Genomic DNA, 12,772 nt, shown 5'->3' with positions numbered 1-12,772 from the left:
ATACATGAAACTGACAGGAAGAGAGGGTGGGGAGGAGGGAGATGCAGAGACGCTGAGGAGAGAGCAGGATGACGGAGGCAAGTAAACTGACCACGGTATCGTGGATCAGTAGCCATGATAAAGGTGGCCAATTTAAACAGGGGAAGACAGGAACAAGCAGGATCAAACAGGTATTGTACAACATAGAATGGAACAAATGACACTACAGAAACACTATGCTATATATTATGCCTTAAAGGGATAGGAGTATTTTTTTGGGGGTTACAACCACTTTAACTTGATGCAAAGATCATTTCATGAATTTGGTATAGATTGGGAGTGTTTTAGTGTGCCAATTACTGTAATATCATGTACTTTCTATAAGATAAGGTAGAGAAACCTGCATGCGCAGTGATCAGTACCACTATAAATAAATATCACATATAAGGCTAGCAAAGTACTTTACTATAGCCATAAACTGCAGAAAGGAAGTGAAATAAATAATTTTGCTCTTTTACAAAGTATTAGTTAGACTTCATCTAAATTATACAGTTTAATCTTAGACACCAGTTTACAGGAAGGATGTCTTGGAAGGGATTTAGAGAATTGCAACTACATTTAATATGGGGGCTTGGTGAAGTTTTTTTTTTATTTTGTTTTATTTAATGGCACCACAAAGTGAAAGTGTTTGTAGCTGAAAGAAAATAAATGTAACCTATGCATGCAGGAAGACCACTTGTACAATAAACTATGAATTTGGGCAATAATACTTCACAAAAACTGTGTCTATCAGATTCAGCTGATTTCTTCATAAAAGGGCTGGCTGCATTTTAAAAGCATGAAATAGAAATGGGTATTATACTTATAAATTAGTTGATACATTATTTTTTTTTAATAAAGTTGATGGATATGCGTCTTTTTAACATACATTAGTTAGCTATATATAGATATAGATATTTGTATGCATTCATTAATTTGTTCGTAATGAAATCATTTTAAATAAGAGGATGGTAATAAGGATGTTTACTAGCAGATGAATAATTTAATATTTAAAGTGTATCTACAGCCAGAACTCTTTTTTTTTTTTTTAGTCTTATATAGAGTGGTCAAGGGCTAGAGCCCCTGTCAAGTCTTTATTGCTGTCCATGTCCCCAATAGGGACAATCGCCATCCCTCTTTGTCTCCGTGACCATTGTCACTGAGACAAAAAGTTAGTAATAATCCAAAGATTGGCTTTAGAATTAATTTATTTTTTGTCTTTCTTTTCTTCTTCTGTAGCCATTTACTGCTTCATCTTCTTTTCCCTACATTGTGTGTTTATTATATTGCGGTATGTGATGTGGGATAAGGGCAAGCTCATATGGTATTGTGTTGAATTTTTTTTTTAGTGGATTTTAAAGTCTGATCCAGTTCACCCCTTCGGCCTAGCGGTATATGGAGACTACATCTTTTGGACAGACTGGGTGCGCCGGGCAGTTCAGCGGGCAAACAAATATGATGGCTCAGACCTTAAACTTCTCAGAGGTGATATTCCTCAGCAACCTATGGGAATAATTGCCGTGGCAAATGATACTAACAGCTGTAAGTATAATCTTTTATTTCATATTTTTCATACATTTTTTTAATAAAGAAGTGAGGTCTGCTATTTCTATTTGACCCAATAGTTACTTTATCGGTTAAAAAGAAAACCCTGTAAAATAATATATTTTTTATATATTTAAAGCGGTAGTTCACCCTCACTGACTTGATTTTACCATCGAGACAGGCATTGTAGCGCGAGCTACAGTATGCCTGTCCCGATTTTTTTAACCCCGGACTCACCTTGTAATCGGACATCGTAGATTTCGGCTCCCGCGGGGAATGGGCGTGCCTATGGAGAGGGAGGATGATTGACGGCCGGCCCTGGCACGTCACTCTCCCCGAAGACAGCCGGAGTAGGTCTCGGCTCTTCACGGCGCCTGCGCACAGGCTATGCGCAGGCGCCGTGAAGAGCCAAGCCTATTTCGGCTATTTCCGGAGAAGCGTGACGCGCCAGAGCCGGCCGTCAATCATCCTCCGTCTCCATAGGCACGCCCATTCCCCGGTATCTTCGATCTACGAGTACAAGGTGAGTACGGGGGTAAAAAAAATCGGGACAGGCTAACTGTAGCTCGCGCTACAATGCCTGATTTTATGGTAAAAGAAAAAAAAATTTTTTTTTTTGCGTTGATAGGGTGAACCCCCGCTTTAAGTTACTCGTGGCTTCTGCCCACATGGTGCCTAGGCAAGGGTAGTGTCACCACCCTTCAGCAAGATACCAGGAAAAGCCAAGTATCCCAAAATTCATGAGATTCTGGATACACAGCATTCCCTAAGATCTTTCTGGATGGATGTCACTCCCTGCAATATGAAAGTATATGTACTTTTTAAAATGGAAAATTCCAGAAATTCTTGCATTGTTGCTCAAGTAAAAACAGAACTTTGGTTAAGTTGCTGCCTGTTTATCATTACAGTAGGTTAATAGGGGTATGACCCAATGTAAAATATCCAGACATTTGATATTTGAATCAACCGCTGGATTGTGAGAGAAGCTAGATGTACATGTAATATAAACCAAAAATATCTGCCAATGAATGATATCGTTAATAATAGCAACCCGGCTGCTGATGCACATCTCCGGGCAAAAAGACAAAATAACATAAATCACAAAGTGTAGCGCTAAAAATGTATAAAAAGTCCCAATATTTGAGAAAATATGACATCTGAATAAAAACAGTCCAATAGGTGTAGGTCCATACAAAGGAAAGTGCTGGGAAGAATCCGTCATCAAGAAGGAAAGGTTCACACTGACTCTTGCCCAAAATGAGTGGACTACTTAATCAAAAGCAATCAAACACACTTGAAAATCCTCCACTTTGATTTTACTATACTCATGGGAGATGGATTGCATGAACACTAATAGGATCCTCAGACTCTCATCACATCAGGACTTCATGTAAATGGGTATAAAAAAACTTCATTGCACAGTATTACTGACAAGTACATTTATTAAGAATGCAACAAAGGCCAAAATACTCACAAACAATGCAGGAAAAAGAGCATTTCAATCCAATAAAAACGATCAATGTTTCCATCCAGTGTGATGGCTGGCTGTTGAGCTTGGCAGTGTCAGATGTACATGTAGTGTTTGATGGTCTTTAGGTGAGCAACAATCCTATTAAACCCTAACTCCAGCTAACCATTTTTAAGTAATTAATGTATGATTTGTCCAAGCACTGATAGAATCACTCATATAATAAGGCACCTAATCCCATATAAAAATATTGAATTCAAAACGAGAAAAGGAGGGAGATACTTTGCGGTGCAGGGGGTAAAGCGGTAATTATGAGAAAGAAAATTTCTTTAAGAAAATACAAAATATTTTTATTAAATATAGATATACAAAAACAGAATTCAATCAATTTTATAATTGGTGGTGGTCATTAAAACACATGATTCTGGTTTACAACACACGGAGATCGCATATTCCCAACATGTTTCGCGATTTTCGCTTCTTCAGGGGAAAGCAAAATCTGTGCAAAAATGTTTGTAACACCAAAAAAACACAGAGTCGGGCGCTCCCCAGCTCCCGGGGACAAGGATGGAAATATAGACCCTGGAATGGGTCGACACAAAGTTCCGAAAACCGTCACAAATAGAGGCTGTATGAGCATACAATGCGACTGAGGGAGAGGACAGTAAGTTGTTTCAAGGACAAAAAGGAAAGACGCAAGTCACAGCGTCGGAGACTAGTCCTCAAAAGTTTGAGGTTAACGAGATGCAGTCCTATCGCTGTAGCAGCTCTCCGCTCTCTGCCTACATTTTTAAGTAGTTATAGCAGTAGGATAAAATAACATTTAGCCATATGTTTAAAAGCTTTTGACCATATCAAGCACCCCTGGCTGTGTTATATGGTTTGTCCCAACAACAGTAGCATTCAGTTTTGCCGCAGAGCGTGGGCAGCATTTAAAGATGAAGCAAATATATACAGAATGCTTTATTAATCGTAAAGGCCCATATATAAAGGCCCATGAAAAAAAAAACACTATTACAGATTTTAATCAAATTGCACTGATATGCTAACATGTTTTATTATTACCCTGTAATAGGCGAGTTATCTCCATGCAGCAACAACAGCTTTTGTCAAGACCTGTGTCTTATCACTGCCGATGGGAGAGTGAACTGCTCCTGCCGAGGGGATAGGATTCTACAGGATGACTTTACATGCAAAGGTATTTTTTACAGAATCATAGAACCCAGCAAATGCATCCGGTAAGATTCAGATTAAAAGGGGCATCTGCTTTGTGTCATCCCCTCTAGAGTAAAGTGGTCAGTCATCAGATTTCACAATGTTATTAATGTATTGCAGTTTTAATAAACATTCTATTGTTAATTCTTTATAATTGTTCTTGCAACTAATATGGGAATAGAGAAATAGAAGAAAAGGCTAAATTATTTTATATTTTAAAAGTGTGTAGTTCATCTCTGTGTTCTTGAAGAACATTGGCTCTATTATTTTTATTACCACCTACTGGCAAAGTGGCGATAATGCCTCAAGAATGTCTATTTTCAGATAAGCACCTTTCTAAAAACTACAGCTGAAATGCTAGGTCTTTTTTCACTATTCTCTTTTACTGGAAGCAGCCTCTTCTACTATAACATTTTTGTTATTTCTTTTGCATCTTCTGTAATCAGCACCCAATTCTACTTGCAATCCCCATGATGAATTTGAGTGTGGCAATGGCGACTGCATCAACTACAGCTTGACATGTGATACATTGGCCCACTGTAAGGACAAGGCAGATGAGAAACAATCTTACTGTGGTAAGTTTAATCCCGTTTTGACTAATAGCAGGCCATGCAGTGATCAGATGGGCTTTTCCACATCAGGGGAGATCTGCATCTGCAATAAATAAATAAATTCTGTATAATAATAATAATACTGTGCCATACATGTTAATATCGATGAGGGTGTTACTATCGGTCATTGACACAGTGAATTTTAGACATATGAGCATATCGGCTCCTAGATTCCTCTTGACAGTAATCATCAAAAGGCCACAATTGCTTAAACTTTGATTTATCATAAAAACAATCTGTCTCACACTGCCCTAATTGTAAGTAAATATACACTTCTACTTAACAATTTTGTAATAGTAATTTGCTACATATGCTATGATGCCATGACTGAACATTAAATGAGAATTTTTACCCTACTGATCTAATGGTTCCATAATAGATTGGGAACATAATAAGGAAACGGAGAACATATAAAAAGTAGAGTGGCATGTGTATCAAGAGTATTACCTGGTAGAGAGAGCAGGAGTAGCATATTAGGGCAGCAGTGAGCAAACGAAGAGCGCCATTTGGCAAGTCATTCAATAGATCAGAGGGATAGATTAGCAATAATGCCTAAAACTGGATTTAGGCTTTTTTCAAGCACAGGTAGCTTTCCGAACACATTGAAGCACATTGAAGGGTGTAACTGTTGCAAGACACACACACTCCTGTACAAGTTCCTGTGCCATCATGCTTCTCCAGTGGATGACCATGATCTGCTGCATTTCATAACAAAGTTCAGGAGATTGTGGTGCTTGCTAGTAGTGAGATGATTTGAAGGAGGACTGCATGTTTTTCATAAGAGATCTGATCACCATAGCTGGGACAAGTGGTGGGCAGGAGGGCTGGGTGCTATGGTAGGAGATTAGTGGGAGGAGATTTGTGTTGGGTGGGGGATAAAGGAAGAGAATTTGTGCTAGAAGAGGTGATATGGGAGAGGAGGGAGGGGATTTGGGCTAGAAGGGGAATTTTTGTAGGTTAGTGCTCAATTATTTTTTTACTAACATACAATGCTCGTACATGTGGGGGCATGCAGTTTTCCATCTTTGCCCTGAGCCTCAGACGACCTTGTCCCACCACTGCTGGTCACCTATATCCACTATACCATTTGAAAGATCTAATAATTGTACAATAATGTATTCAGTTTTTATTTTGTAATAAAAGCAAAACGAGTCAACAGTGCTCAGGACCTCAAATAGCGCTATTGGCTCATTTTGCTTTTACTGATTATCCACTACAAGTGTTACTCACAACAGATGGGACAAGTATGTATTTTCCACTGGCTGTATCTCATGTGATTCAACAGATTCAGTGCCAAACTTTGTATGTATATTTACATTTTGAAGCAAATTGTTAGGTTTGTAAAATGTACTGTAATGTGTCATTTTTCAACAAATACATTTTGAGTGGCATACATTGTTTCCTTTTTCCCTTTGTTCCTCTACTAATAATTGACAGATGCCTACCTGTGACCAAATTACAAAGTCCAGTAAAAATGTAATGGTAAATGTTTCTTGTGCCCCCACAGCTAATCGTCAATGTAAGAAGGGTTTCCGTCACTGTATAAATGGGCGATGCATCTCCTCTGCTTACTGGTGCAATGGCCTGGATGATTGTGGTGACAACTCGGATGAGGTATCTTGCAACAGTGAGTATGTCCCACCCCCTGGAATATCCTGAATATAGCTTATGATCTGCTTCAGCTACAGCCTTCTTGATACAATCATAGATAGATCTTCAAAAATGACATGCAGTCGTTTGAATATTGGTGTATGTTTTTGCCTGTTGGAGCAGACAGTAATGTGTAGTACTTTAACTTATTGTATTCATAGTAAAGATAAACGATAAGTATGAGCAAAGAGAAATGTATTTAAGCAGTTTTACTGGCCATTTCTTTTGTCCTTATCAAAGATTTACTGTACAGACATCTGGTGGTCTTGTGGCTGACTTTGTCATTGTACTATGCAGTGAATAGTATGAGGCCTGTTAACCCTGCTGTGTCTTGCAGAAACCAGCTGTGCCCCTACAGAGTTTCGTTGCCGAGATGGGACCTGTATCTCAAACACAAGCCACTGTAATCAGCTCCTTGACTGTGATGACGCTTCTGACGAGATGAATTGCAGTAAGTACACTGTTAATAGGTGGTCATTACATTTGTTCTTTTGGATTATATTTCTTTTTACATTGCATTCTTGTACCCCAGGCAAGTATGACTGTTTTGATGTACTAGAGAAGACTTGAATTGGTCCAGTTATTCAAATGTGCAAAACTAAAAGTTAAAAATATTTGCAGCATCATCTACCATGTAACTGGTCAAAATCACATGACTATTTCAATGGTAATTCCATAATAAACCATATTTAGATTTTTTTTTTTTTAACCACACATTTTACCAATTCGTAATTTGAGGCTTTTGTGCGGTTAATTTCTTGGTATTAGGAAAGAAAAGACTCAGACCTGTTTGTGCTTCCTGCCCAGGTACATGCAGAAGAATTAATAATGTTGTCTGCAAGTGCAATTTACTCTTTAAAGTATAACTCTTTGAAAACAGCTCATTATAGGGTTGAATAAACATGCACAAGCTGTCTTGTCAGCCAGAAAATACACCTCTGCTAGATGGCAACAGAGCCTGGAACATGATTTTGCTCTAAATTATAGACCTTTAGTGGTATTGCCTCCCCACTTCCAGACTGGAAATAAAGGGACAGCAATATGCAAGTCGCCATCAATGCTGTTCTGTCTCTCCTTTTTTGTGTACAATGTCTGTACATGTGCATGTGGCAGAGTCTGGTTGACTGCTGGTCCTGACTCCCCACTCTATTGTGCAATACACACTGTTATTTAAAAAAAATATGGCTGGCGTTAAGCTCTGGGTCTAACCTCAGAGGGTTTTAGCCTTGATGCAGATGAGGTAATACAGATTCCTAATGATTTTAGTGGTCCTTACTGGCAGCAGATGATCTTATGTAATATGTTTATAATCGCTATTGGAAGAAATCACTAATTTTCCATTACACTCATGCTTGACACTTCCAGCCTCCTCTTTGCTCTTTACAGTGAGTTAAGATAATCTTAGGTGTTGTCCAAATTTAGGTTGGCCATAGGAATAAGAAATCAGACCTGTTGTGGTGTATTCTGGCCTAGTTTTTGCTGTAATGATGAATGCCCTGGTTGCACAAACATTCGTGTTTGGCCAGTGGAGATTGGAAGGACTCGCATACAGTGCTAGTACTAGCTTATTTCTGGAAAACCCAAAGCAATTTCACAATATTTTCTAACTTTTCTGATTCTTCTGTTCCCCAGGAATGGTCATTTCTGGGGGGTATTAAAGGCTGTCAAATGGAAATTAGATCTATGTATCTGTTAGTAAAGGGGACCTGATCTTGCTATGTTATAGGTCACGTAGACTTGCAGGTCCCCACCCTGTGACTGGACAGTAAAATGTGAAGCAGCACACTGATGAGCACTTCTATTTCTCTGTACTCCTGTCGGCATGCTTCTTGCACCGCAGAACACCTGTTGGCTCCTTGTGCTGCTTTTCTTATTCTGAGAATATACAATACCTGCCGCTGAGAATGTGTTTCCAGCACGACGGCACCACGCTGATTCTCGGCGACATGGTGCCGACATCTCGCACTCGCTGGAATAGAAAAAGCACATTCCAGCGACCGCGTCATAGAAGCGACGGGGATCAGACTTGTATTCCTGAAAGAAAAACCTAATTTTATGTACATCAAACGTAGGGTGATAATACGGATGCACCGGTGTTGGGTGTGCCACCGCCCCGATAATGTAGAATTGAACTAGGGACTAGTGAATTGGGCTTTAAAGGCACACAATACAAAAAATGTAGAAAACTAGAAAAGATTTATTATGGGTACAGAAATATCATAGAGACAGTTATAAATAAAAAATCACAAAGTGAAATTCAATTAACAACTGGTTTACCACACAAGGTTCACATTCATTGTATGATTTTAACATAGAAAGCTTAAAATAAAAAGCATAATTATAAAAATGTTATATCACAAGTGACCAGATGGTTATCCAGAGGAACAGGAGGATTTGCTTGACATGTTGCGCGCTTTTGGAATTAGCGCTTCCTCAGGAGCATAGATATCTCATTAAGGGGTATCCCGCGTTGGTGGTAATCAACGAACGGTCTCTTGTTAGCCTATTGTTGGTTGTAATTCACAGAAAAATTTACTTCAACCAAATAGGGGAGTATAATCATAAAGATGCAAAACCAAATTGCATGCGATGGTATGGCAGTCGATTGCTGGTAAGCAATGAACAATGAACCTAATCCAGGGATATGTTCACACACTCAGCTAATACATACAGTGTAGTAGACCGAACATAAAAGAGCAGATGGGTAAATCTGCCTAAACGATCGCCCACCTAACTGACCTTAATCCATGGATATGGAAAGGATAATAGGTGATGGCGTTAGAATCCTTAGTATTTCAATGGAGTGTATAGCTGAGTGTATCCCTGGTATCAAAGTAGCGCTACTTTCTCTGTGAATTACAACCAACGATAGGCTAACAAGAGACCGTTCGTTGATTACCACCAACGCGGGATACCCCTTAATGAGATATCTATGCTCCTGAGGAAGCGCTAATTCCAAAAGCACGCAACATGTCGAGCAAATCCTCCTGTTCCTCTGGATAACCATCTGGTCACTTGTGATATAATTTTTTTTTAATTATGCTTTTTATTTTAAGCTTTCTATGTTAAAATCATACAATGAATGTGAACCGTGTGTGGTAAACCAGTTGTTAATTGAATTTCACTTTGTGATTTTTTATTTATAACTGTCTCTGATATTTCTGTACCCATAATAAATCTTTTCTAGTTTTCTAAATTTTTTGTATTGTGTGCCTTTAAAGCCCAATTCACTAGTCCCTAGTTCAATTCGACTTGTATTCCTGCCAATTCTAGCCGCGGCGTTTGGTATGAATCATGAGTGGGAACTCCACGCCAAATTTTACATACAAAAACGGCATGGGTTCCCCCCAGGGGCATACCAGGCCCTTAGGTCTGGTATGGATTGCAAGGAGAACCTCCTACGCCGAAAAAATGCTGTGGGGGTCCCCCCACGATCCATACCAGACCCGTATCCAAGCCAGTCAGGAAGGGCATGGGGATGAGCGAGCGCCCCCCCCCCCTCCTGAGCCGTACCAGGCCGCATGCCCTCAACATTGGGGGGTTGGGTGCTCTGGGGCAGGGGGATGCCCTGCGGCCCCCCCCACCCCAAAGTACCCTGTTTCCATGTTGATAAGGACAGGGCCTCTTCCCGACAACCCTGGCCGTTGGTTGTCGGGGTCTGCGGGCAGGGGGCTTATCTGAATCTGGGAGCCCCCTTTAATAAGGGGGCCCCCAGATACCGGCCCCCCACCCTATGTGAATGAATATGGGGTACATCGTACCCCTACCCATTCACCTGGAGGCAAAGTGTCAAAATAAACACACAACACAGGATTTTAAAATAATTTATTAGTCAGCTCCGGGGGGTTTTCTTCCACCTTCTCCGCTCTCCGCTGTCGTCCTGGCGCTGCCCGGTTCTTCTCCCGCTCGCTCTCCGGTGCCTTCTTCAGGGCTGGCCGCCGCTATCTTCTTTTTAGCTCTCTTACTAGCAGCGGCCCCTCCCCCCTCTTCTTTGCCGTCTTCTGCCTTCTTCTTTTCTTCTTATGTTGACGCGACACTTGCTCCCGCTGTAATGCCGGGTGTCCGGTGCGTGATGATTTATATAGGCCTCTTATGACATCGCGAACCGGGGAGTGCCGAGACGACAGCGGAGAGCGGAGAAGATGGAAGAAGACCCCCCGGAGCTGACTAATAAATTATTTTAAAACCCTGTGTTGTGTGTTTATTTTATTGACACTTTGCCTCCAGGTTGTCGGGAAGAGGCCCTGTCCATGTTGAGGGCATGCGGCCTGGTACGGCTCAGGAGGGGGGGTCGCTCCTCCCCACTCCTTTCCTGACTGGCCGGGCGGTGTGCTCGGATACGGGTCTGGTATGGATTGTGGGGGGACCCCCACGCTGTTTTTTCAGCGTAGGGGGTTCTCCTTGCAATCCATACCAGACCTAAGGGCCTGGTATGCCCCTGGGGGGGGAACCCATGCCGTTTTTTATTAAAAATTTGGCGTTGGGTCCCCCCTCATGATTCATACCAAACGCAGCGGCTAGAATTGGCGGGAATTCAAGTAGGATCCCCGTCGCTTCTATGATGGCTTTTTCCCCATCGCAGCGAGCCGACTCGGCACTGGCTCCCGCAACGGGGCTCGTAGGTGGTCAATCTCGCCGAGAAAGGGAGCGAGATTGACACAATATCACGGTACAGTTGACTGCAAAAGGCTTATACCAGTCAAATGTAGGCACTTACAGTGTTTTTTAATTAAAAAAGACATTCAGTGATCTATTGGTGTATACAAAGCTGCAGTCGTTTGCAACTTTTATATCTGCCTGGAGTTCAGCTTTAATACTGTTATGATCGTAAATTTTCTCTATTTTTGAAGATGATTCATAAGATGACAGAAGCCAGAGATCTGTGATTATAGTATCTGATATCACTGGCTGAAATAATTACGTGCTCTTAGCGGATTTAAATTTGAGATTTTCCTGTGGTTAATGCATTTATCCTTAGTAAAGAGTTCTTATTCTAAAGTTCAGTTATACACTCAAAGTCAGTATACACTTTTTTGACTCCAGCAGACTGAATTTTGATTGGCGGCTGGGGAAGATTGCAGTGATTCAAGAATAGTGTGGTGAGGCTGGTGTTAGATTGGTTATAGCTGATGATCCCTGGCCCTCAAATGAAATGTCAGGTTAGATCATTTCACACTGCATATTCAGATTCTTGCATAGGCCCAACCACAATTGTTTTTCTTTAATGTTCTAGCTGATGATGGTAATCTGCACCCTATTTCTGGCGATTGTAGGAAAATGGAGTTTGCTAATGATGTTCTTTTTGTATGTGAACTAAGCCATAAAACAGCAGCATACTTAACTACTTGCTTACTGGGCACATATACCCCCCTCCTGCCCAGGCGAAATTTCAGCTTCCGGCGCTGCGTCGCTTTAACTGACAATTGCGCAGTCGTGCGACGTGGCTCCCAAACAAAATTTACGTCTTTTTTTCCCCACAAATGGAGCTTTCTTTTGGTGGTATTTGATCACCTCTGCCGTTTTTATTTGTTGCGCTATAAACAAAAAAAGAGCGACAATTTTGAAAAAAAAACAATATTTTTTGCTATAATAAATATCCCCCAACGCGGGCGGCGCACGCGTTGGGGGCGCGTGCGCCGCCCACGGCGCTCGTGCGCCCCCCAGTGGTCGGAGGAGCCGAGGACGTCTAAAGACGTCCTCCCGGCCATTGAGAGCCACCTTGAGGCTATCTTTTTACAATAGGCGGGACCTCAAGTGGTTAATTAGATTTGAACACATTTGGTAAATTCATTGTCATTTGGTGAGGCACACTGTGAAGCCATGATAATCGTATAGCCATACACAAAAAAAGTCTTTCTTTTTTTTGTTCTCTTTTTATTCTAGATACATTTTATCCTTTCTTTTTAGTCTCATTAGTACTCCAATAAAGCTGAGCCTGTGCCCTCCTAATTGCTTCTCATTTCTATATACCCAGACATCACCGACTGCAGTAGTTACTTCAAGCTGGGAGTGAAGGGAACAACCTTTCAGAAGTGTGAGAAGACCTCTTTGTGCTATTCCCCCAGCTGGGTCTGCGATGGATCCAATGATTGTGGTGACTTCACAGATGAGATGAACTGCCCAGGTAATGCTTGCACTTTGTGCCACCATTTCTTGTTGTAGCAATACAAATGCGGTTAGTGTCAGTTATCTTTAGCTGGCTTTCCACAATGAGTCAATCTAACTATGTATTAGTGATACTGTCTGTGGAAAGCCCGCCTACTAA

At 41.1% G+C, this 12,772-nt stretch overlaps 1 protein-coding gene across 1 annotated transcript in view; it reads left to right on the top strand.

The window, feature by feature from the left end:
- The window catches only part of LRP1 (LDL receptor related protein 1), a 447,299-nt gene that overhangs the window by 354,990 nt on the left and 79,537 nt on the right, over positions 1 to 12,772 (top strand). Inside the window, exons 44-49 of the mRNA XM_040340947.1 lie at positions 1,368 to 1,560; positions 4,107 to 4,229; positions 4,693 to 4,821; positions 6,365 to 6,484; positions 6,845 to 6,958; positions 12,482 to 12,631. Of these exons, the coding sequence (XP_040196881.1) occupies positions 1,368 to 1,560; positions 4,107 to 4,229; positions 4,693 to 4,821; positions 6,365 to 6,484; positions 6,845 to 6,958; positions 12,482 to 12,631 (829 nt within the window). The remainder of the gene's footprint in view (positions 1 to 1,367; positions 1,561 to 4,106; positions 4,230 to 4,692; positions 4,822 to 6,364; positions 6,485 to 6,844; positions 6,959 to 12,481; positions 12,632 to 12,772) is intronic.

The sequence above is a fragment of the Rana temporaria genome, chromosome 2, assembly GCF_905171775.1.
Source record: "Rana temporaria chromosome 2, aRanTem1.1, whole genome shotgun sequence".
NCBI lineage: Eukaryota > Metazoa > Chordata > Amphibia > Anura > Ranidae > Rana > Rana temporaria.
Note: the sequence above shows the minus strand (reverse complement) of the source record. Positions and strands in the feature narration are given on the sequence as shown.